At 38.2% G+C, this 25,982-nt stretch overlaps 2 protein-coding genes across 3 annotated transcripts; both read left to right on the forward strand.

The window, feature by feature from the left end:
* The first annotated feature begins 2,595 nt into the window (after positions 1-2,595).
* LOC146138761 (uncharacterized) lies at positions 2,596-18,333 on the forward strand. Of its 2 annotated transcripts, none has more exons than XM_083393862.1 (15): positions 2,596-2,688; positions 3,925-4,203; positions 4,985-5,112; positions 6,912-7,000; positions 7,278-7,350; positions 7,730-7,932; positions 8,260-8,437; positions 8,831-8,925; positions 9,471-9,632; positions 10,747-10,942; positions 11,361-11,511; positions 13,066-13,225; positions 16,517-16,714; positions 17,098-17,200; positions 17,782-18,333. In XM_083393862.1, the coding sequence occupies exons 1-15, from the start codon at positions 2,617-2,619 to the stop codon at positions 17,945-17,947; spliced, it is 2,253 nt and encodes a 750-aa protein (XP_083249988.1). In that variant the 5' UTR covers positions 2,596-2,616; the 3' UTR covers positions 17,948-18,333. The 2 variants fall into 2 exon arrangements, with proteins under 2 accessions (XP_083249988.1, XP_083249989.1); XM_083393863.1 differs by having other exon boundaries at positions 8,272-8,437.
* A 923-nt stretch (positions 18,334-19,256) lies between these two features.
* Positions 19,257-22,545, forward strand: LOC146138762 (cornifelin homolog B-like). The gene is made up of 4 exons (XM_083394672.1): positions 19,257-19,368; positions 20,530-20,688; positions 21,838-21,977; positions 22,450-22,545. The coding sequence occupies exons 1-4, from the start codon at positions 19,257-19,259 to the stop codon at positions 22,543-22,545; spliced, it is 507 nt and encodes a 168-aa protein (XP_083250798.1).
* The last annotated feature ends 3,437 nt before the right edge of the window (positions 22,546-25,982 follow it).

Here is a 25,982-nt window from a genome sequence, read left to right on the forward strand (position 1 = left end):
TATTTAGCAAGCATTATAGCCCGACTTTCCGCTTTTACTTGACGAACGCTGTTTTTGTTTTCAATCGGAGCTGACTGTTTGTTAAATTGTGTGGGAGATATGTGTATTCCCGGGAAGTCGAAAAGTTTTCCTTGCGACAAAATACCCACAAATTGAAACCTCGTAAAAAACAACTTTTCTAGTAGCCTGCAGCTAAACAGATAACATAACTTGCGTCAAAACAGTTCAGTTTGCGTTGCTGGTGCATTGAGGTCAATCCTTCACTACAGAGTTTAAACTTAATCTCATGACAGTTCGTTGGGATTTTTGGTTATTCCTGGCATTTTTTGCGCCTTTTTTAACAAATGTATTTGCCCGTTTCCATTCCATTTTTGTTTTATCTCAAAATTTTTCAAGTCTTGGTCAAATGAGGACAAAAACCTTCTCACGTTTGGTGATTTAAAAATACATTTGAAATGTGATGCGTGGATTTCTTGGGATTACCCATTGAAGCAATGATCTTGTTTTTGTTTTATGTGGTAATGTGGTTATGGTTGGCGCTTGTCAACCCATTGGTCATAAAGATCTTTCAGGTGTGGGCCGCGCACTTTTTACACACCAGTTACTCAAATTATGGGGTACACTATACATTAAGACGCTGCACATTAACTGAAGATGATACAAAGTCGTATCGAAACGTCTTAGTCAAAATGATGTCTATCTACTCGACCTTTTCGACTTTGCAATTCATTATTATCAAGCTACACAAATTTGGTTGTGGCAAATTATAACCCGTTCGACTACATAATTTAATTTATTTCATGTTGTTTTTTGTGAAGTCTTTTTAGTTCAATAGCGTCTGTTCGTTTAGTTTACTGTTTTGAAATAAACGTTAAGAAGCACTGGTTCACTTTTTTACAGGTTGCTTAAGTAAAAAAAAATAAAACGAGGTTGAAAGCATTGTAACGCTTTGCTAAAAATAATATTATAAACGAATAATTCTATCGAGGAAATTCACACGGAACGCGAAATCAACTTTAAATCAATGCCATGGTAAAATTCAAAGCACGTGTTCACTCCTTTCGTCACAACATGTTATTATAGCATTACGTTGTGGCCGGATTTCAGTTAATGACACAGTTTCCGATGCGACCGCTTAATACCAAGTTTGTCGTTTCAGCTTTGCTGTATTTGCTCGATGTTATGATGAATCATACTCTTAGATCAGACTCGCAAGGATGACATAATTTGTTATTAGCCTGACTTTATACTTCTAAATACGTTCAATTAAATTTTCACACCAATGACAGGGCCGCTGAAAGTCATTCTTCCGGTGAATATTCACCAGCTTCCCCTAATTGTAATTAGTTCGCAGGAGCGCAGCCCCGAGTGACATTTCCGTTTTATGCAAAGTTGGTCTTTAAAAGGTTGATATTAAAAAGCGAAAAAGTTCCGGTGCCCAGCGCGCATTTAAAGGTGATTAAAGGCATAGTTCTATTATTGGATTGTGAATTGCCGATTCCGGTGCTTTTACCATCATGCGCTAAAATAATGCCAGAGTCGGATGTTGTTCGATGTTAATGCGCTGGGCTTTGGGCCCAAATGTCATTAGCGCGTCTCGATTTAGCCACTTTTACTACAAGCTGGACATAGTATCCAATTACACAAGTGCTCTAGAACGTGCACAATCGAAATGGTGCTGCTATTTGATTCGCAATGCGTAACAATCTAAATCCAAGTGGCTGCACCCTGAAGATCACTTACTCTCAAGTAGCGGTTGGTGTGACTCCTCGATCGCCTTGGAAAGAGAACAGGAACTGCGTTTGTGATGTCATAGGCAAATACGAGAGAGGACAGGAAAAGAAGAAGGCACAAGGCTCTTATAAATAGAGAAGCAAACTCTGTTCAATCAGTAAATTATCTGCTCTGGCTCTAGGGCAGGTAACCAGGACGAAAGTAGCCGGTTGCAAGGTGAAAGTGTCATGTTGTATTTCTCAGACGAGAAATAGGCAGCAAATCCGATTTTTGTTATAGCAGAGAAGATTTTTTAAATTATAGCGACATAATTTCATTTTGTCGTATACCGTTAATTACCTTGACATGCGTACTTTAATTTGTAGACCTTTTTTTAAATGGCATCAATTTAATCTTTTTGGTCTAACGTTTTAACATTAACAAGATTGTTGAAACGTGTTTGCATTTAACACTCCCTATATTTAGCCAAGAAACGAGTATCGCATATTACTCAATTTGAGTTTTGAGTTGTTTACTAACTTATTTAGATTAACTAAACATATATTTTGCTCAATTGTAAGTTTTAATTATTCTTATGAAATTTTAGTAAAAAAATTATTGTTGTTTCGTTTAATTAGGTTTTGTACAGCCGAACTTTTGAATTTTGTAAATTCATTTTTTTAAAGTCGGATTTAAAAAAAAAGCGTAATACGTAAAATACTCGGGCTGAAATTTAAATTGTTACATCCTCAACTCGAAGTTAAAATCATTGCGTCTACAAAACTCGAATTGATCTTTGTGTGCGTAGAAGGCTTACGTCTGCAGGACAACGGTACGGCACGTTTTTTCTATTCTAATCAAATTTCTTGTTTCGCAGGCGATAATTTCCAATTAAAAAGCAAAATGTACCGACGAAATACGTCACTGTTGCTGCTGACGACGGCCTGCCTAATCGGAGCTGTTTACTCAATGAACGTAAGTGCGGTTTTCTAATCCTAACAAACTGCCTCATGTAATAGTTTAAATCGTAAAAGTCCGGAAAACGATTAGCCATGCCTATAGCATATACGATATTATGAAACCTGCTTTATTCCCAGACGAAGATTTTCAGTTTAATACTCGTTGGATTTAAAGCAATTCTCTGAATAATGTATCCTGTACTACAGGCTTGTTGAAATATGGGTCACTAGGGGAAATGCTGTAAATTATCTATCTCAAAGTAACACCTTACAGCACGTTAAACCCGTAAAACCTTTTTTATATTAAGTTAACACGTTACACAAAATTACGTAAAGGTGACAACCGCATAATTGTAAGTTGAGCCGATTTGCCGGATGTTAAAATCGATGTAGACAATCCCGGCATCGTATTATTTTCAAGTGTTATGACCTCGAAATCCCGGTAATTGCAGCACAGGTGGCTGAGTAAGTCGGCTCTTCATTAAAAGGCCGACCGCACGGCAATTTAACCCTGGGCCAGCCGGTTTAGCTGAGAACCGCCTATCAGCCTTTACATCTGCTATTTAGTCTGGCGATTTAAAGATTTAAGGTGGTGGGCTGCAATATCTAGCCAGAGAATCTCGTGTCGGGCAACGTGTTTAGCTCAACACGCAATTTCGTTGACCCTTATCGATGGCATTTAACATATAGTTGAACGTTTTTAACAGCCGTGCCAGCTGCTTGTAACATTTGAAAAAGTACTGTTTAAGCTGAATGATGTGGCAAGCGCGAATACGTGATATCGCAATCCCCTCGTTGCCGTGTTTATGGGCGTAATAAATGCGTACGACCGGCAACCCTTAAACTGGCGACTATATTAATGCGGCAACTTTTTTACGGGCATTAAACTGCATTTCCCCGCTATTAGACATTGACACCAATAAAAAAACACCACAAGGCGCCGTTCAATTAATCTAACCCACTTCATTGATCCGTCAGTCCCTAAATAATAATACAGCAAAAAAACAACTTATATTTGCCTCCGTTGCCTATAGTACATAAATATTACATAATTAAAAAAAATAATTGATAGTTTTTTTTGTTGAGTATAATTTATAGCAATTCTACACAGACTTTCCTCAATTAAGTGACAAAAGGTATTTTTTGACATAAATAATAAAAACGACACATTTTTAAAACCGGATTTTGATTGATAACTTTTCCACATACTTTCTTTGCCAAAGCTTAACAAGAATATCGCGTTTCTTCACAGTTAATCGAGCGACAACAGAGCGAAGTGCAAAGACAACGACAACAGGCCGAACAGCAACAATCGCAATCCGCACAACGACAAGCCGAACAGGAGCAGCGCGAACAAGTAGAGCAACAACAACAAGAGATGATCCAACAACAGCAGGCGCTGCTACAGCAACAACTGGATGAGAGCAAGGCCAAGAATCCGGAGCCCGACTTGTTCGTGGAGCATCTGATTCCAAATATTGACGACTCTGTTGAGGAAGTCCAAGTTGGAAGGGCCTTGCTTTTGTCCAAGGTAAATCTAGGATATTGACGACTAAAAGTGAGGAATTGCGTTCTAAGGGTAGACGTGCAACGTGTTTTACTACAACGAGAGAATAATCAGTATCTGTACGCAGTATAGAAAATAATAACATAAAACACTGTTCTTACAAAGTGATGGTCCACCAAGGCCTCAATAGCTGCCAATTCCGCATCTTTGTTTAGTTGCAGCTATTAAACCTGGGTAGTGCACACGTTTTTCTTGCTCCTTATTCTTTGTTTTAATACTGATGATGGTTTTAGAGAAATAACAAATTTCCACAAACTGATTTTTGGTTTTTAAGCAGGTGTAGTAAGAATGTCAACCCCCATATATAAGTAGGTCGCATTTTGAGCGTTTCAAATGCTTCTTTATTCGCTTTTTTAACAGGTATTCCAAACATTAAAATTCTATACCTACTTCTACATAGGCATTGATATTCTTACTACGCCTAACTAAAAGCTCCAACAATTAAGCCCCAAAAAACATGCTTCTTGTTCATCAATAAGTCAATAAGTTTTCCCTATTCTAGTTTTTCGTCGCCAAATTGTTTATGAGGTTCTTGGGTTCACATAATGTGTTCTAAAAGTATGCAGTTACCAAAAACATAATGGATAACTTGATGGAAATTCAATTCAGAAAACCTTTTAGCAACATTTCTAAACTTTGTCAATGTCCTTGCAATCTTGCTTTTAGCAGTTAAATTTAAATAGGGTTGTTTTCTAAGGTTACACACGATTTCACGTTGTGCAATCTTTTGTTGAACCTGTTTCAGAAAAACTCAAAAGCTAAAGGAAAATTGTTTTCGATCCAACGCGATGAATATGATAACGCCGTGGAAGGCCAGAGAACCAGATCCACGAAGAAAATGGGACGCGGTCCTTCATCTTATTCTTGCTGCAGGTAATTTGTCGAATCTGTTGAAAAACAATTCTTCACCAATGGTCGCAATTTTGTGATATAGAGGGCAACAAAAATAAACCCTATATAAAAAGATAGAAAACAATTTTGATGTGTGTTTAGGGCAGAAAATCCTAATCATTTTCACAATAAAAGCTGACGCTTTGCAAAGTTTGTCCCTTATACACCTGAATATCGTTTTCGGACTAAACCTTTGCTATAGTTATAGATTTAATCCTTTGACCTTTTAAAACACAGCATGTTATTTGTTTGGCAGTTTTAGGCCTAAAATCGTGTACGAAACGTAAAAACAAGCCCAGTATTACAGGGTCGATGACCTGTATTGCCATTTACCCATGCATTAATATAGACATGACCATTTCAAAAACCATTCCGTGTTAAACTTAAAAGTTTCGTTCGTGACATTCCCGCAAAGCTAAACTGCGGAAACGTGAGACGTGTTAGATCAAAATTGCGCCCGGATTGGATTTTGGGCGCCTTCAAAAAAATGCCAACCAAACCGTACTGAACCGACAAACTGTTTTCGAGTCTGTAAAGTGATACGGCTTTCGGCGAATTGGAATTGATAAAAATCTGCGAAACCGAACCCAAGTTAACACTAACCTCTTTCTTGCACGAGATCGCGGTATATATAAATTATTTTTTAACTGGACCTTAGCCTACTATTAGGAACCTTACATTTTCCGAGCTTTCACTTTAAAGATAACATCATAACCTTAGACCTTAAAGGACTTTAAGTATTTTGTGTCACATTAAACGATCTACTCGACCTTTTTGGCTTTGCAATTCAGTATTATCAAGCTACATTACAGATCCGTGCAAAGTGTACTCAAGTATTTTACCTTGTAACTTTACCAGCATCACAAAAAAAAATTATCGCGTGGACGTTGCCGATTGTGGTAAAGTTACAAGGAAAAAAAGTACTTAAGTACACTGTGCAAGAATCTGTGATGTAGCTTACAAATGAATGTAGATCGACATCATCTTAAGTGGCGGTTTTTACGTGTATTGGAAACGCTAAGATTTAGTCACACACAACGATCAGTTAATGAGGCCCGAAAAAGGGTTTACGAACAGACAGCAGGTTAGTTAGTACAGCGTTCAGCGAACACGCAGCAGGTATTTGATTGCCAGCATTTCAAATGTCATCCTAGCCCCGGGTGTTATATTTAGTTCGACCGTAAGCGACGTGTAATGTCAGCTTGAGCTGGCCAGCGTCCGTTGTAACGCGACGTCCAACAGTTTGCACACTGTACAGACGCTCCGGCTGGAAAGTACATCACTTAAAAACTGACCCTTTCCTTGTTTTTAAAGGTCGCCGGCTATTTTTAGAGCGCCGGTCGTTATGGATGGCTTGCGCATAATTTTTTAAATTTTGGGGTGACGAATTGGCATTAAAATAGGTCAGACAACAATTGAACCGAAGTGACTGTTTTCTCAGCCGAAAAACAAAGTCGTTAGCCTTTTCACGCGGCAAAATTGGACTGGCGGTTCTCAGATTGCGTTAGATTGTGCACAAGATCACAAACATGCAATTTTGATCTACGCGCCAATGTATCAATGATTTGCGACGCTTTCGGGAACATTACTTGTGTTGACTGCATTAAAATTAGCAAAACAGTACAACAAACGTACAACATTTACATATTTATTGCAATGTGTTAATGATAACCTGTCAACCTTAACATCAATTTAGAGCAGAAAGTTGCCGAAAGTATGTTTGCATCGCAAAGCAATTTCTCCAAACGCCGTTGCTGGACGTGATTTTTATTTTTTAACAGACGTGAAACGGGGCTGCAGATTAAAGAGATGAGAGCGGCTGGTTACATCGAGTTTACCTATAGATCCTGCAGCTGGAATTACTGCACAAGTAAGGGCTTTTAATTATATAAAAGTTAAGAATAAAAATCATTATTTCGCTCTTGGTAGGGGGTAAACCGTTTCCACATAAAAAGCGTGAACAATATCTGTGAGTTTATTGTAATCGCGGGACCATATAACAAGAACAAAAAAAAAATATGTAGGCGATTCTCTGCCTATTAAAGTGTTCAAAAAAGATGGGGGTTTCTACATCTGTAAAATATGTTACAAGGTTTTGAAGGTTACTCGGTTTTGATTAGTAGCCTAACTCTGTATATCTCCCACAGCTTGCAAAAACGACATGGCTTCCTGCAGTGGACTGCGTCGCATTGGATGCAACCCAGCCAGCAGATTTTACAGGTTGGTAATCATGATGAATGCTTGCAAAAATCCGATTGGAATTGATTAGTTTTAGGAGGCATTATGTTAAGTAATGCATGCGAATAAGAAAATAATCATTCGTTTTGTCAAGTTTATTGCTTTACAAGTACAAACAAAAAACTTAAAAAAACTATAACGAATTAATCATTTTTACAATTTTATCGCGTTGCTTTGTGTATAAGTACCGCGAAAAAATTGCAGAAAACTGGTTAGAATTGATCATTTTTTTACATTTTTCTCACATATTTAAGCATTCAAGCTTGAAAAGAACGTGTTGGAATTGAATAATTATAACAAAGCTCAGAGGGCCAGGTCGTCAATAAAACCAACATCTATAAAAATACCACTGTTTTTTCAGCTTCATGAGTGCTCATTGTCCCGAAACGTGCGGATGGTGCAACAAGAAGCCGACAAATTACCCTAAAGTCCCCACCACTACTGCCCCCAGGGTCACCACAAGAATACCCACCACCACCCGTAGAACCCGGCCCACCAGACGTCCAACCAGACGTCCAACCCCCACATTCACCAGGACTTCGCGAGCACCCCCAACCCCCAGAAGTAGGAATTGTTTTGAGCCCTTGCTTTTTAAAATATACACTTGTGTTTACCAGAACCTGTTGGTAGATTTTTAAGATTTACAAGGTTTTTGTAATATTTGCGCTGACATTGTTTAGGTGCAACTGTATTTAAAAAAAAGAAGCTTTGAACACCCTACTAAAAAAACAAACAAAAAAAAACAAGCTTTGAACACACTAAACCGATTTCAAAAATGTATTTCTTTTGGGTTGGTAAAACTTTACCTTGTCAACTCAAAGCAGTTTTTTGAGATCCAAAGCTTAGTACAAACAAATTCAACCAAACTTAACGCTCAACTTCTATCCAAAGCAACCACCCAAGGCCCGACCTCAGCTCCAATGAAGAGGGTGCAGGTCTTTTTCGACCCAGAGAGCAAACCCTACCGCTACATGTTCACCACCTCCTCCCGACAACCCGGCTATCCCTGGAGAAAAGCCTCCGAGAGCGGTGCCAGTGGAGAAGTGGGGTCCTTCTTTATGTATGAAAGGTGAGTGTGACTGTGGAAATAAATCTGCTTTACTATACTCAACTGAGTGTATATACTTTGGGTTGTTGTGTATTTTGGTGTAATTAATTTAGTTAACTGTACGCACATATCGCTTAAAACGCGTCTGTATAGTTAGGTCAGTTGGAAATTCAGTACCAAATCCCTTTAAATGAAGTATTCACAAAGTTTTATTTGCGATAAGATGCGAAATGTAACAATTAACTTATCATCGAATATGATGTTGCTGCCAGGCGTTGTTTTACTTGTAAATGCTTTCTTCCGACACACAGAAAGATCAAACTTTTGCCGGAAAGAATAATTATAAAAGCTAGCTTATCATCCTTTGCTAAATTGATTATTTTGTATAACGCTTATACTTTTTTTGTTCCTCAGCCCAACTTCGTCTTTCACCGCGCCAATTTACTTCTGCAAAGCGGCCAACAGACGAGAGCAGAAGTGGATGGTTTCACGGACTCCATGCCGTCGTGGTACGGATTAGCTTGCTTTTCAAACAGATTTTGGCGCCAAAAGTTTAGGCTGTGGCGAGCAGACGGGAGAAAACAGATTTTAATACATATTTTTCGGATCCGATCGTTGTGTTCCAAGAATTCAACCGCATATTGCAAACAAACACACGTCTAGATAAAATTGAACGTTCGCAAATGAGTTTTAGCTATGCGCCCAAAGGCTAAATGCTTGCTAAGCCTGTTGCTATGTCTTAAATTAGATTTAACGAGCCAAAATACCAACTTCTATCAGAAGTTTATTTGCTGGGCAGATTTTGCAATGAATATATAGAAACTGAGTAAGCATTTTACCAAGAAATAAAGAAATCTAGGTGAACTAGCAAAATAAAGACAAAATATTAAATCAAGGGGTAGAATTTAAAGTAACTTAATAAAAGAGATATTAATCTTGTTTACATAATTATTCAGAATTTTTTTTTTCACAAAGATAAAAAATATACACTTTTCGTTAAAACTAAAACAAAAGCTCTGCCACAAATCGACGCCAATTTCTGTTTTTCCCCTAGGTTGGAGCCTTGACTTTCGTCTGTATGCTTCACGACGCCCAGTACCCTCATCCGAGTATCTTTTCGTGAGCAACAGAGGACAAACCCCGTGGACTTCGCGAATCTCCAGGTCCAACGTTTGCTGCGGCTACCAAAAAGCAATGTGGACCCTTTTTGTGCCGAGTAAGTGTGTGTAATTTGTGGTTGAAAGCCATAGAAAATAGGATTAAGCGCCTGAAACACAATAACAAGCAATTTTTAACTAACATTTCTCAATATATTTTATGACAACTAAGCTGAAACAGTTGCGATTGTAAGGAATCTCCAGTAGACAATAAAATGTAAAAGAAATATTCTTGCTTTAGGATGAGATGATGTTTAGACGGTTTATAAAAACAAGTATAAAACATAAAATGATTTTTTTGATTTTTTTGATTTTTAATATTTATAAATAGGACAACTTAGTAATTCGAATATTTCCCAAAATTAATATAGACGACACATATATGAATTCCTTTTTAAAGCCGATACATCAGTGGACTTCTGTGAAATCTTTGTGGCAAACCTTTAGTTGTACCCTTACAAAAAGTTGCTCACATATTGTTATTGGCCTAACGACCTTTCTTTTCACGGCTTACGTGAGCCTCGCGCATTCACCCTGAGTGAATGATATTTCCAAAATAGCTCTAAAACGATCTGCGTTCGACTTTGGCCGTGTGCAGTGCACTGTAAAGCGACCGCAGTCACGTTTGCTCAATTTGACCTGGCGTTTTTTCGGACGTGCTGTATTTCGGTCTCAATCCATTCGTGCCGATAACTTTGTCTCGTGCGAACGTCCTCTTAACGACTGTCGCACACGAACTAACCATTCAGCGTCTGCCACCATGCCTTGCCAACGTGCGGTCTGACGACCATTCAAAGGTTAAGCGACCGAACTGACAATTATCGACACTTTGCATGAAATCCTGTTCATGCCAATTTAAACTCTTCGCCTGAAAGAAACATACACCGTACGTGCATTAGGAGAACCTCCCAAAACAGCCAGCAAATTATAAAACCTTGCGATTAGATTTGAAATTTACCTCGATCAAATCTCGACCAAATGTGTACAATACGCCTTGATTGTCTGTCCAACAACTTGAACAGTTTTTTGTATACCGTACGCTATAATATGTACGCCATAATAGTTTAATTCAAGGATTCCAACAGGTCCATTTTACATTGCTACATCCGCTCAGTTTATACAGAAAAGTCTTGAAAAGCCCTTTAAAGCCTGTACACAACTCTTTATTTCCAGCATACCGCCAAGTCGAGACCACAAGACGACCCATAGTTACAAGAAGGACCACCACCAAGGCACCCAAGACCTGGCCAAGACGCCCAACACGCCCAACGACCCGCTACGTGGCCCCCACCACCCCAAGTCGCAAACCTTCAGCCCAGCCGAAGAGCACTTTCGAACGCGATTGCCTGCACTACCACAACTTCTACAGGTAAAAGAAATATGTAAACAAGGCCTTGTGTTATTAGTAATTAATTCTGGAGTACAACTTATTGGTCAGCACTTTGTTTGTAAATAAAAAAAAAAAATTGCCTGGTTCAGTAAAATCGCTCTTTTTCCCTGCAAATGCTCGAGAGCTACTAACAAGCAACTTTAGTTTACTATTTTACTTTTAACAATAAAAAAAGAAAAAAGAAAAAAAAAAAAGAAATATTGATTGCTTGACATGTTAGGATTGAAGCACAGCGTTTAATATGATCTTTCAGTCTATAATCTCTATGATTTTATTAAAAAATAAAGCGTTTTACAGTAAAAGTAACTGTAATATCAACATAGAACTATAGTTGATCCTGAAACGGTTCTTTTTGAAAACGTAGCAATTTTACACTTACAACGATTTTCCATTTCAGAGCCCTTCACAACTCTCCTCCACTGAAGTGGGACCCCGAACTAGTAGCTACGTCAAAAAGGTGGTCCAACTTTCTTGCCGACGCCGCCCCTCAACATCCTTTCAACGTGAAGCCAGGAGTCCAAAAGACAAGGAACTGGCCACATTCTGAGGTTTGTCTTACAATATCAGTGGTTCTCGGTTTAGGATCCTTGTTATGGACTCTCAACAACTTCCTCAAATGATAATAACGTTTTTTTTTTTTTTTTTTTTTGAAAGAAACGTTACAGTAAGTCACAACTTTTTCGAAGTCAAACAAAAAAGAATAAAAACAAAAACGTTGATTTTAAACTAAAATTGTAGAAAATACGATAATTGCTTGTAAGCCCCGAACTTTTTGTTAAGAAACCCTCAATTATATCGTAATATTGTCTGTTTATAAATCGGCACTTGTTAGATGGATGTGATTTAGATGTACCTTGGCATGTTTTTCAACCGCAAAATAATGTTGTCCGATTATGTACTTCATGCAATGCTAAATATGCAGAATTGGGGCAGTCTGAAAAAATCAACAAATAGAGGGATGATTTAGTAGCGGAAGGGTAAAAAATTATTGGTAGAAATCACGTTTTAAATGTGAAATAGCAACTGACCATTTTATGCAATGTCGCCGTTCGCTTGAAGGTTACTTCAAATTTGAAATTTACTTTAAACAGATTTTATCTTCAGAAAACTCAATATAGACTGCAAGCCACCGGCTTTACGCCGTGATTGAAATCAAACCGCACGAGTAGGTTACTGACTCGCCTAAAACACATTTTAGCCGAGTTCCTCCTACTTTAACATTTACCATGCATATAGGCGACGCAAACGCGATTGTGTATGTTCCCGCTTATCGCCACCTTAGGCAAGCCAAAGTCTTCTGGCCCGTTAATTAGACCCAAAACAAATAATTACGCCCGCGCTGTCGAAAACTAAAGACTGTATGGCGGCCTTTACTTGCGAATTTCCCAGAACTGGCAAAACCAGCGATTTATTTTAGATTGAAAGTAGACGCGTAGGCCGCTCGTGGTGGGATTAATTTCCTTTACTTGCATTTAAACTTTGCTTGTTGGACACTTGCATTTGAGCGTGGGTGAAAACCCGCCATCTCATCTATTAAAATCTTAACTGCCGCGCTTAATCAGCGTCTTAAATCAGTCTATAAATGTGAAGCAGTTTAAACAAGTAGGCGAACAGAACTGCCTGATGGATCTCTTATGTAACATCCGTTTTTATTCGTTAAAGGCAATTTATTGTGTAGACGATGTTTTTACGGATTATCAATTGATAGTGTGACAGAGAACTACAAAAATACTCTAACGAATTTATTTTGCTATTCCATAGTTAAGCGCAAAAGATAGATACAGTTATCAACCAATATTGCCAAACAACTCATTAGTTATACATTCTGATCAGTGTTGTAAACAAGTCAATTTGAAATGACTTAAGCCCCAATCTATTCATTTGAAAAATAGTGAAACCCAGTCTAACTCCGTTGTTCCAATTAACACTGATTCAGATTAACAAACAACGACAAGCCAAGGATTATAGACTAAATCTAATATGTCAAGATTTAGGGAGGCAAAAAAATTTAGGGAGGAAAAAGTCGATTTAGGGAGGAAAAAAGTCGAAAAGAACGTCATATGCCGCTTTTTAACCGTTTGCCTTGTATTGCTTTTCGACAGAAAGCTACGATATACAGAAAGCGAGGCGTCGGTGAGAACATTGCTTGGGACTTCTCGATGGACGGCAGCCCAGCCCAGGAGTCGGTTCTTCGCTGGTACGCCGAGATCTTCTACTTCGAGAAGAACAACCCTACGCACAGCCACACTAACAAGCCAGTCGGTAAGTCGACCTTTTTAGTTTGCGACGCGCGACATAAGTGCCGCTGTTGGGAGAGCGACACAAACCTGTTACGCGACGCTTTTATAACTGGTTCTCAAAACGTAGTATTGTCGCAGTTTAAGTATTAATTTTTGTTTAACTAGATGCACCGCAAGTTGAACAACTTTAATAACTCAGCGTCTTGACTGTCATAAATGGTTTAGAAATCAAAGCAAAGGTAAAATCTAACAAATTGGATTAAACGTTTAGCGCTACATAACTGCTTCAGTGCTAAGTGCGACTGAAGCGATGTAGTCCAGAAAAATTTAGGTAAAAATTCCAAACCTTAAAGAACTAAACTGATAAGGAGTTTTCTCGAGTGGAGTTTTTGTTGATTCATCACAAGCCCTTTTTCAAAAACTCCGCCAAAAGTACAAAATAGGTATTGCCCGGTTTATCAGGTAATTTTCTTTTTTAACACGGTAAACCCTAAGATTTACATGTACACCATAAATCGTGTTAAACGTAGACGTTAATTTACAACAGCGATATGCTGTAAATTTACCGGGCCCGTACAGGACAGCTTTTGCCGCGGGTTATACCTTACCTGAAGGTCGGGTTTGCGCTAGCTGATAAGATTTAGGACTTGTTTTTGTGTTTCGCTGCACTTAAACAAGCCTGTCCCATTTCCTAGGACTTGTTTAGGCTGACTGTCTTAGTAGCGGCTATCACTGAAATGTCAAAGCCTCCGTACAGCTTTGTAGGCAAAACTGTCTTGAAATTTTCGAAGGTAAATTGACGATTTTAGAAAAAAACATAACCTCAGCAGTTGGCTATATACCTTCCAATAAACAAACACCAAGCAGATTTTTGTTTCCTCTCAAATAGGCTGCCTTGCGAATAATATTTTCATGTATAGTTTTCGCGGAAAAATCTGAATGTCATAACTTGAAAACAGACCATGTTTACTGTCATTTCAGTCATTTCCCTGCACCTGCGCTTGAAAACCACAAAGTTTTTACGTAACGAAAGTGTTATTGCGTTGTAATGCCAGGCGCAAGTTAGAAACGTAGTTTGTTTTGTGATTGGGTACTAAACAGTAAACAAAAACCACTTAAAATTAATAACTATCAGCAAAACATTAAACAACTAAAACAGTAAAGCAATACGTGCAGTATTTTTGTTTGGCAATCAAGGGAAGAGTTGACTATTGCTCACATTCACACACAGCAGACTGTACAATCATTCAGTTTAAAATTTCCACAAAACTCTACGAAGAAAACAGTGCGGTGTACCAGGAATGTTTGTTTCCCAAACCCTGGCCGTGATGACTCGTTTCGTTTTTGGACAAAACTTGTTTATCTGAATCACGATCTCAATCGCATCAGATCACTATCGTGTCCGGTTTACGTTCGACAACCTGCAAATGCTCGCGGTTGTGATCGAAATCGGCCGCGTCAATTTTCTGGCTACATTTCATACTTAAAAGACTTTTGCAGGAGAACAAAGTAGCGCAATATTTTCTATAGAAGGCATAGTGCTCTCCCAACGCTTTTCTAATTGATGGAATTCGACTTGGGCATTGGCTCCAAAGATAAACCAAACCTAAATATTACTGCTGCTATGTTGAAAATGAACAAAGAGTTATTCGAAACATCCAAAATGATACCTACTTCTGTACGGGCTTTGATATTCTTATTATTGCTGTTTAGGTTTTGTAAAATGTCGGTAAAAGTTTGATACTAATTTTTCAAAACGGTTCTAAAAACATTTTCTATCGGCTTTGTTGCATTGTGAAACCTCGAACCCATTTGAATCGACAATAAGTAATGTTGGCCAAACGGTCTGACACCTTGATGATGATTAATCTCGACATCTTATAGTATTACTTCAGCTTACGGTAAATAAATCCACACAAATCAAATTGCGTCACTTATTTTCGCATCAGTCGCTTGACACCTGGCAAGGCCATCACAACCTAACATCGAAAGTAATTTTACCTACAGTGTAAGGCACCTTTAATTCAATGTTTCGACCGGATTCGTAACGCCGTGAGAAAACCTTTTGAATTCTTACAAATTCGCGTCAACGGTTTTAAGCGGAACAGCTGCAACACAGTTGTATAAAATCGAGAGGGTTTTCGTGTCGATTCAGATCTTTAAACATCAGGCGACTTACATCTAAACAGTGAGCACACCTTCGCAATGACGCACTTCGAAGTGTGAAGCGCTTCCGATAAACCTTACCCGCAGATGATATAACTATGATCAAAACGAAGATTCGAGAAACATCGCCAGATCTTCCATCGAAGGACATTACCCTTTAAGAAGCTAGACATTTGTCTAGATGCGTGACCCGTTTAAGTGACTATAAAGGGCAATTTGATGGGTATTCCTGATTAAAGCCTTAATAAGTCCCACAACCCAACAGAACCGATTACATGCCGGGTTGTTTTGTAATGTTTGTCACGAAATTCGGATCTTTTTCAAAACTCCACTTTGTTTACTGGTGCAAACAACATTAAAAGTCGGGCCTTGTTGAATTAACTTCCGATCGAAACGTTTCTATTTTTATCGTTTCGTTTGGCACGAAGCCAGCAACATGCAGTCCTTGCAAATTTCCCGGGTCATAAAATCGCGATTAGCAGGACTGCACGAATTGCACAGCGAGTACGGCACCGCCATTTCTTCATCCTCAAGCAATTTCCGATCTATTTCGGGCGAAGTCATCAGCACCTTGTCTACATTTGGGGATGCGTTTTGTCTCGATGGGCTTTGCACATCACGTTTGGCTCGCTTTCTATGTAAAACGGAAGGCCCTGCTGTTCCAATACGTGTGATTCTTAGGCGCCTGCCGGTTCCATACATTAGCATTTAGCTGGGGTCAACGTGGTTAATGTAACGAGGCCTCAATTTCTGCGAAAGTCTAGATGTGTTTGCAAATGAACTGGTTACAGACCTAGTTACCAAATAGGTATTTTGAGTGCTTTAAAACTAAAAGCTGTTCTTCATAACACAACTGCATGACGAAAAACAGGCGTTATGAGTACAACCCATAAAAAATGGCAATATTGTCTTGATGCAAAACTGTATATTATCGTAATAAACTATGCCTAGATGGTTCTTAAAATGTCAAAAATTATACTGCTTTTTTAATGCCAGTCGTTATCGGCCTGATAAAAAAAGCGTCAGGGTCTTAACCTGCTCAGAAGAAAAATCACTTTCTCGTACACTTAATTGATATACATATACCGCAGCCATACGAGTTTACCAAACTTTCACATTATTAACCTTTGTCCCTTTCGTTTTGCAGGACATTACACCCAGCTGCTCTGGAAAGAAACCACCCATCTCGGTTGCGCCGTGGCCATAAAGGAAATGGATCGAGGAGGCCGAAAGTACAAGTCCACCTACACTGTGGCTCACTACGCACCTGGAGGCAACGTTGTCTACCGCAGGAAAAGTGACACTCTGGCCAACTACGCAAGGAACGTACCCGACCCCAAACGTGGTAAGGACTTGTAGTTGGACTTTTATTTTAACCGACTCCGCAGCATTGATATCCAGTAACTAGGGTGTAGTAGGTTCATATTCAGCTATAATTAAAATTTTTCTTGATCCTCTTTGATAAATGAATCGTATTAGCTATTGAATATTGGGAATCTAGGTTTGTTGTAAAAACAGACCTACCCCAATGGTTAGTAATAAAACAAATAATTGTGCACCAAAACTTCTAGTTATCGCCCAAAACAGACATCACCCAACATGGCAGACAAATTAAAAACCAATGCCCAATTAGCTGCACTTAGGTTTGTTAATACTTCCTATAGATATATATTCAATAATGAACAGCAGCATGTATTTGCAACATACTTAACCTGAATATTTTTTCAGAAACTTGCCGCACGGATAGAAGCTGTTCCGGTGATGGCGGGTGCATGGGTTTCACCAAGGACTTCCGCTGTTCGTGTCCCAAAGAGAACACGTCCGGGCTCGGGTAGGTCTCTTTACATGTTGATCTAGTGCGTTTTTACGAAAATTTTACCCAAACAGTTTCAGATTAGCTTTTGTCTTACGCTTTTGTTGTTTAAGCCAGAACGAAAAAGGTTGAAAAGCAATAATTTTGGAGATGTCTGATAAAGTCAAATCGCTGTCTATACCGTTTGTCACGTCCCAATTTCTGCCAGGTTAAAAGTACTGCTTTACATAAAAATAATTTTAATTAGATTCACTTTTTATATGTAAAACAGTACTGCAAATCACAAGCTGAATTACGCTACCTCAATCAATTCCGACCATCACGTCTACAAATTAATTAATGACCTTAATATAGCCCAGCAAAACGACTAATTCAATTTCAAGCATGTCACTTGGTTTAACTCAAGCCGATATTACCTACAGGCGCGGCGGTAATTTTCGATCGGCCCATTTGAAATTACAATCAACCCATTTCAACCTTTTGTCGTAAACATGTTTATAAGTTAACTGCGGGCCTGATCATCAGGCTATATAATCGCCTTATTATTGACGTTCAAATTTAAAGCAGCACTAACCTGGGATTTTATTGTTACGTAACAGAGGCCGGCCAAGTTGTTCTGGAAGAGGAGGTTGCATTGTTGCATGTGAAAGGCCGGAAAATGCGATCAAAGGATATTATCGATGGAGCAGCGAATGTCAAGGCGAGACTTCGTGCGAATGCGTCTACGAGGTCACCGATTATAAAGCCGGCGCTATATGCAAATAATATGTTACCGGTGATTGTTATTCAGTTGATGTTGTACTTTTTTATACAAACTTTATGACGGCGGCGGCGGCGGCTGCGGAAAACTTTGTGCACTTGTAAAAACGAATTGCCCTGGCACTTTTTTATAAAACAAATGTCGTGCTGTCGAACTTAATTTAATTTAACGACATGTAGAATCGATGAAGAATGCTCTGTTTGCGTTTGAATTATTGCCTTTGTTACGTAACGACCGCTTGTGTTGTTTTTTTCACAAGAATGAACCGGGAAGCTTAAACCCTGTCCACCTCATTGTTTTTTCCTTTTCTTGTTTCTTTGGCAAATTGTTGTCTTTCTTTCCGCTTATATTATTCGTTTTTTGTTTTTTCTTCGTTTCTTTCTTTATTATGTATGCCTTTTTTCTATCAACAACATTAAATGAGAAAAAAATGAAAGCTGGATGATACTGTAAGCCTAATAATAATTAGTTAGCACAGTCAATAAAACAGTACCATCTATTCAATAGTTAAAACATCACAAGGTTGCTTGTTTGCTATAAATATGTGTGATTTTCTGAAAGCTGAACGTGTTTGTTTGCAAGGTTCATACTTCACCAGAAAAGTTCAAATGTAAAAGAACTCATGTAGAACCACTTGTTAGAAATGATGCCTTTTAAACTGAAGTGTTTCAGTTCGTTTGGCACAAATCGGCGCTGATTAAGCGTTTCAAGCGCTGATGGGGTACTTTGCCTAAGCGCCTTTAGAACTCAATTGCATAATAATCAAGTGGAAAACTGGAGTAAACCGTGGCTTGACCTCCAGTATGCATAAGAAGTCGGCAACAACTCGGTGTCCTGGTAGGTTGTTGTAATGGTGTTTGATACAGGCGAACAGCTATTTTTTATGTTAGCTATTTCATTATAGATATCAACCAAGGTAATTATGAACATGTATTTAAAATTAAACGACAAGCATTGTTCAAACCTGGTCCTAACATAGCTAAACAGTTTCAGAATAGTTTAGCTCTCATATTATAGTACACACTACACTGGTATTCAATTCAACCTAGTTGCCTTTTTTTTAATTCAAAAAAACTTTAACAGGGTATATAACAATCAAATATTAAAGTGGGGTTTCAACCCTATACAAATAGAAGTTTACCAGCCTATAAGTATACCTTTTTCATAAAGAACGGAATAACAGCTTTAACATAGCAGAACATGTAAATAGCATTGCTTATGTAGGCTAATATATTTTGTTTACATTATCAATTGCAGACTGTTAATTTTATGTTTTAAATAACCAGTAGTGCTACATTACAATTGGTTGTTACGATGTCGGGCTACCCACCACCCCAATACTCGGCTTATCCAGCCCCCCAAAGCGCGACCCCCCAACCGTACCAGGGGGTGCAGGTCTCTCAAGCCCCCGTCGTATACCAGCAACGTAAGTTCGAATTGTTTGTAGATGTGTGGCGTGTTTGACTGCTTGCGCAATTTGGTAAAATTTTACAGTTAGTGTTTATATGCCCAAACTTAATCAGTTTTTGGCGGTGACGTTAAAAAGTTTGGTAAAACCAGTTAGCGAGTATGTATTGCTTCACAACTTATTAACAAGCTCTTTTAAAGTTATGTTTCGACTGTCCAAAAAAAAAGACCAAATTGGTCAATACAACTTCTAAACATGTCATAAATGCAACATTTCTTTTGGTCAATTATTTTAACGTTCTTTACAATCATTGAAGTTTTTCATTGTTTTTTCTTAGCGAATTTAGTTTCAATAGAGACCAATTTGGCATGTTAACTTAAAATAAGATTCTCCCTTGCTCGCTGAATTTGTCTGGTACCGTAAAACAATAGTATTTTGTGGAAAGTTAACATTTTTGTTCAGGAAGCAAAAATATTTTTTTAAACCTCCTAGCTTCGTCAAATTCATCAAAAACGTTTGAAATTGGCATTTATTCCGGTTGTTCTTTTCTGAGAAATACTTCCCGTCAAGAAAATTTGGGTTCAACGATTTTGCAAGTGTACTAGTTTAAATACAGATTTTCTAGGAATTTCTGTGCCAACGTATATTGAGATGTAGTGACGTATACTTGCCTGTAAAGTTAGGTTTTGCATATTTCAACGAACTTGTTGCACTATGGTCTTGTGATGTTTGATGCGCTTGCAGTATTTGTTGCCTATTTGTTTACCACACTGTTCTATAGCAATTCTTTATGGTATAAAAAATAATAAATATTCGTTTTGCTTAATAACGAAGGTCAAAGCCAAAAGGTCGAGTAAATAGACATCATCTTGATAAAGACGTTTCGATACACACTTGTATCATTAATCAGTTAATGTGACATTTACTGATGATGATACAAGTGCGTTGCGAAATTATTAAGCTACATTACAGATCCGTACGTAGTGTACCAAAATACTGCTTGAAATAAGTCAATAAGTGTATGAAATGTCAAAAAACTAATATTGTAGTCAATTGCCTTTTAAGTATAGCGTACAATCACCTCTTTTGAGACCACATATAAAAAAATTGGAACTTAGTTGTTTAAAAATAAACAATGTTTAGCTTTCGTTACAAAATTACAAATTCATTGCTCTCTAGCGCCAGGACCGGTCATAATGTCTCAGCCGACCACCACGATAGTGAACAACAACACAAGTTGCGTAACAAACGAGAAGCCAGCGCAGCAAGTGATTGTCCAGCCTGTCAGCATTGGCTGGTCCACATCGTTTCTAGATTGCTTTCAGGACATTCCAAGTTGTAAGTTCGTTTGCTTCTATTAAATCAAACCGTTCAATTGAGAGGCTATGTCGTGCACCTTTCCTTTGAGATAGGTGTTCTCAAACTGGTGTCGCTTACCCACAGTAGCGGTGTTGTATTGTCTTAAGTCAGTTCCTTGATTTTTACCATTTTTAAATGACTTGACTTGACCTAAACCTTTGAACAAATGACTTGTTTAGTTAACTATGTCTTTCGGACAAGTGACTTGTTTAGCTAACTATGTCTTTCGGACAAGTGACTTGTTTAGTTGACTCTGTCTTTCAGACAAGTGACTTGGGTTGAAATAAAGTAAAGCATTTTTTTAATTTGTTTTTTTTATCCTAATATTTTAAAACAATTTAATTGCTAAACGTTGCTTTATGATATATTTTACTTAAGCTTATGAGTTACTGTTTTATTTTACGACACTCAACTTGAAGTTGACTTATAGACTTGACTTGGGATTTTTCGCACAAGAGCTTTGATCTTTCGACAATAATACTGTAGCGTCATAAGTGAAGACAAGACGCAATGATAAAATTTGCGAAAAGCCTCTTATTTTTCAACATGACCATGGGTAAAATCGTTTTAGTGCGTCATCGAACCCTTGAAAATGATGTTTTTTTGCTTTGCGCGAATCGACAACATATTTGTAACGAAGCATTTGTATTTCAATGTTACACAATACTCAAAAGCTAAAACTGACAGAATAAATAAATTGAGTGGTGTTCTTTAGGCTGTTACCTCGTTTGAACGACACGTTAATATTTAACTTTGTATTGTTATAATTTGGAAAAAAATTACAGCCTTTAAACAAAAGTCCTAGAATGGGTGGTTAAAACATGTAAAATATATATTTGTTTTGTTTATTAATTGCGTGTAGCCTACTTGTGTAAAATCCTTATAAGAGGGGCGCCTCATATATGGGTTCATTCAAGGTGTGTGTAACCAACAAAAGCTTTAAGACTAGGCTACATTATCATCACTTCCAAAAAAAACTGTTTAAAAACAGTGCATATCTATAAACGCTATTTCAGCTGTAAAACAAACATGAAATCCCATAGGGCACAACGTGGTTACATTGGTTACATTGTGAAGACGCAGTAGAAAGATTAAGCTACAAAAAATGTTTTACTTTTTTAATTTAAGGTGTTTTGGGCTTGTTGTGTCCACCTTGCCTTGCTTGCTGGATTGCCTCAAGGTACCAGGAATCGTGCTGTCTTGGCTGGTGTGGAACCCCTACGCTGACGGCTCTTCGAACCAAGATAAGGGTTGATTTTAAGATCCAGGTTAGCCGAAATCTTTTATATATCGATGTGCACAAAAACTTTTAACCTGTTTAAGGATCGCAAAAATACAGATAAATATGAAAACAGTGTTCATAAGAACAGTGAAGGGATGGCTATTTGTCCACGGCAATTGAGTTTAGGAAGGTGATTCTCTTTCTCTTAGATTTTACAGCGCACTAGGAAAATAAAAAAAACTCGGCCATCATTACATATCAATTTATTAAAATTTATGCTGAACGATCGCCCTTTATTTACAGCAAATCAAATTGGGAGGCAAAATATGCTTGCTACATGTTGCGTTTTGTGTTAATTTTTATTACAGTTATTGCTCATAATTGGACAGTTTGTCAATTTCAATAGTATAACGATTAATTTTTGACTTGACTTGCTCTAATTCGGACTTGACTTGTTTTTTATTTAAAAATGACTTGACTGGGACTTTACGAATTGTTTACAACACTGCATTTTACAGGGTTCTATTTGTGACGATTGCATTTGCGTGAGCTGCTGTACCCCGTTCACTCTTTGTCAAATGCACAGAGAGCTTAATCAACGACGAATTCCTTGACAGTTACTACTCAATGATGACGTCATGATGGTTGCAACGTGACGTCAACATGGTATGACGTCACTACAGCTCGTTATTTCTTCTTTCGTTTGTTCTATTTAGTGCGTTATGTTTTGTTGCATTAAAGCACCCTTCTCTTGTTATTTTCTTACTAATTAGTTTTCCGTATAGTTTAACTTTTTGTTCAATTTACTAAAAAAATATCTAATAAAACTATCAACCTATGGGCGTATTTGTAAACGGCTTTCAAGCGTTTTTTATGAGAGCAGTCCAGCGTCTCCTTGCATGTCATTTAAATCAATACTTAAAGCGAATATAAAGGGCAAAAAATTATCAAGTTCGTTTGAACGAACTAGATGTTCGTTACTCGTCAAAGCGTGATAAAAGTGGCAATATATTCGCTTGGAAGCCTTTGAAGTATCACCAAGCTGGTAAAACGTTACGTCAGCAGAGGTCACTGGCGCATTTTTGGAAACTAGCAAAATATCTTTGGCGGAAAAAAAGCCTAGTACAAAAATGCCTTTATTTCATTTAAATTTTCCAATTGTTTTAAGGTTAAGAAAGAGAAATGACGTAAACCAGGGCTGCGGAGTCGGTTAAAAATAACCAGAGTCCGACTCCGGTCAAATGTGTGATTTTGTAGAGTTCCGTGTCCGGCCCGGACTCTACAGCCTGTATTTCACCAATTTACGTAACTAAAATAACGTGGATATTCAGCAATCCACTTATAGGGTTGTCGTATAATGCATTTACTCACAATACATGGTTGGAAAATATTCCGCCATATAATATTCCACCTTTACAATTTCCATTTGGCGGCCATATCAGTTTGAAAAATTCGGTACTGCGCATGCGCATGTCGGACTCGAGACTCGGGTAGTGTTGCAAGGTCTTACTCTGAGTCCCGAGTCAAAAACAAACCGACTCCTCGAGACCCGAATCCCGAGTCCGACTCCGCAGCCCTGTTTAAAACTATCAAAATGCTACCTACTTCTTTATGGATTTAATATTCGTACTACAACCTCCAACCATTATGCTCCAAAATTTCACATTATTGAACAATATAGCATTTTTATAGATCAGGGTTTGTTATTCTTGTCTGAGGCGCGCTCCCTATGAGAGGGCGTAGCCTACTACCAGTCCGCCAACTTATTATTATAACCACGTAAACCAGGGGTCGGCAACCTTTTGTACTCCGTGTGCCAGTTTATTAATACTGTCAAAATATCAACAACTCGCGTGCCGAACATTTTTTATGTTTAGTTTTGCACTGGCAATCAGGGCTACAGTTTTCTGCCTTATCAGTTTAGAAATTTTGTCATGCGCATGCACACACGTCGGATTCGAGTCCCGAGTCCGACTCGGCCCTGTGTACATCTAATTTACGTCTCTTTTTTGAATATTCTTCTATGTTTTTCAGCCGATACCTATAAATGTTAGCTATAAGTTTCGCTTTTAGTTGGTTTCTCAGTCGCACAAAAACACACGTGTTAGCTGTTAATGTAGAACAGTGGTTCTCAACCTTTTTAGTATACGGACCGGTGGACATACAAAAAATAAAATCAACCCAAAACGTATTAACGACAAAAGTATGCAACTTGAAAGCAAACAACGGAAACTTCAATGTAATGAGCAATTTGCTGCTGTCTTTTTTATATCCTACGTGTTATGCGTGGTTCTATTGAAATTTTACACGTACAAATGGTCGTAAAGTTTAAGACTTAAACGAGTTGTAGCCTAATTTTGAACAGTTGGGCACAGCACTTGCACCATTGTGACGTAACAATAAAGTCCAAAGTAGACCATTAACTCTATGTTACGTCACAATGCTGCAAATAACTGGCGAAGTTCTAAATTTGATGGACAAGCTGCTTTCAACATCTTGCATTTTACAATCAGGACATGAAATTGTAATATATTTGACGGACCGACAGGAGAGTTGACGCGGACAGGCGGTTGGGTACCACTGATTTAGAATGCCCTGCATTAACGCAGTAAACGTCACGCAACTTTTGGGGCATTGTGACGTAATACGAACGGTTAGTCGTAAACAACAAGTTTAACGCACACAAAAAATATTATTAAATACAACAATTAAGACGCATATATTCGTGACTGTTTTCAACCATTTAGTTAGTGCTTCAGTGTTGGTGATGTAATAGTACTTTTAATAATGTAGTAGTGATGTAATGGTTGCAATTTCTCTTAAGGTGATATAACGTGCGCGTTAAATCATGGCGTGCCCTGAAAAATCATCTCTTGCCGACCCCTGACGTAAACCCTTATTATACACCAACTTAGTATCAAGTTTGTCACTTGTATAATTATGTTAAACTGCTTACAAGCCCTGACTGATGTGCATTGGTGTATGACATTCAAGTCAAACATATTCGTCTTAAACAAGGTACCGGTATTAAAAATCGGAAAATAGGGGTTCGAGCTTGCAAAGTAGACCTACCGCAATTGCTGCAACTGTAATTTCTATGCATCGCACGAACAAGACAAGAGGGCAGAGTTGTGCTTTTTCACAAAACGTTTATAACGACAAACTTTTAAGTACCCTAGGCCAGGGATGTCCAACCTTTTAACAGAATGGGCCGCATTGCAACTTTAAAAATTTTCGATGGGCTTAAAAATTTCGAACTTAACTTCTAAAAACATCCGCCTTCGAGATTGAAACTCATGCGGCCCATTCTGTTAAAAGGTTGGACATCCCTGGCCTAGGGTACTTAAAAGTTTGTCGCTATAAACTTTTTGTGAAAAAGCTCTTCGAGATTGAACTCATGCGTAAATATGCAAGAAAATGTCAGCCGTATCGCACGAAGCGCGATAAATTGAGTTTACATGCCGTATCACGCTATGGTACGACACCTTTGAGGCTTGGGCGTTTATATATTTTCTTAAAACGGTCCGCAAAAACACACATTTAGAAAAGCACACACCTTGCTTAAGAATGATGGCTACTCAAGCGTTCGATGACCGTTAAAATGAGACTCAATTATGGTCTCGGAAAATATATGAGATTAGGCCTTCATCAAATACTGAGCGTTCGCGTTTCGATGATACGCGTTTTGATGATAGTCGAAATAATTGTTTTAAATAAAGGCTACGGTACTGAAAGTTAGAATAAGTAGTGAGCCGCAGGCTGGACATCCCTGCCCTAGGCCTAAGAAAGAAGGGAGAGATTTGTTGGCAACAGTTTAGACACCAAAGGAGTTTTTTTTTCAGATTAATAATATCCTTGCAGACACGATAACTGAACATGAACATGGCTTCCTTGCAGGTCGGTTGGGGTTGATGGTTGCAACGTGTATAAAGTAAGGCGCTGGCTCTTGGCGAGGGCAGAAGTCTCGGCGAGGGTCGATAGTCTTTTACACAATCCCTAATTGTAGGTATCTGCCCCCGAAGAAACAGCCCGCTAAAAATATATGTCCTTA

This window comes from Ascidiella aspersa, chromosome 7, assembly GCF_963924565.1.
Source record: "Ascidiella aspersa chromosome 7, kaAscAspe10.2, whole genome shotgun sequence".
Lineage (NCBI taxonomy): Eukaryota > Metazoa > Chordata > Ascidiacea > Phlebobranchia > Ascidiidae > Ascidiella > Ascidiella aspersa.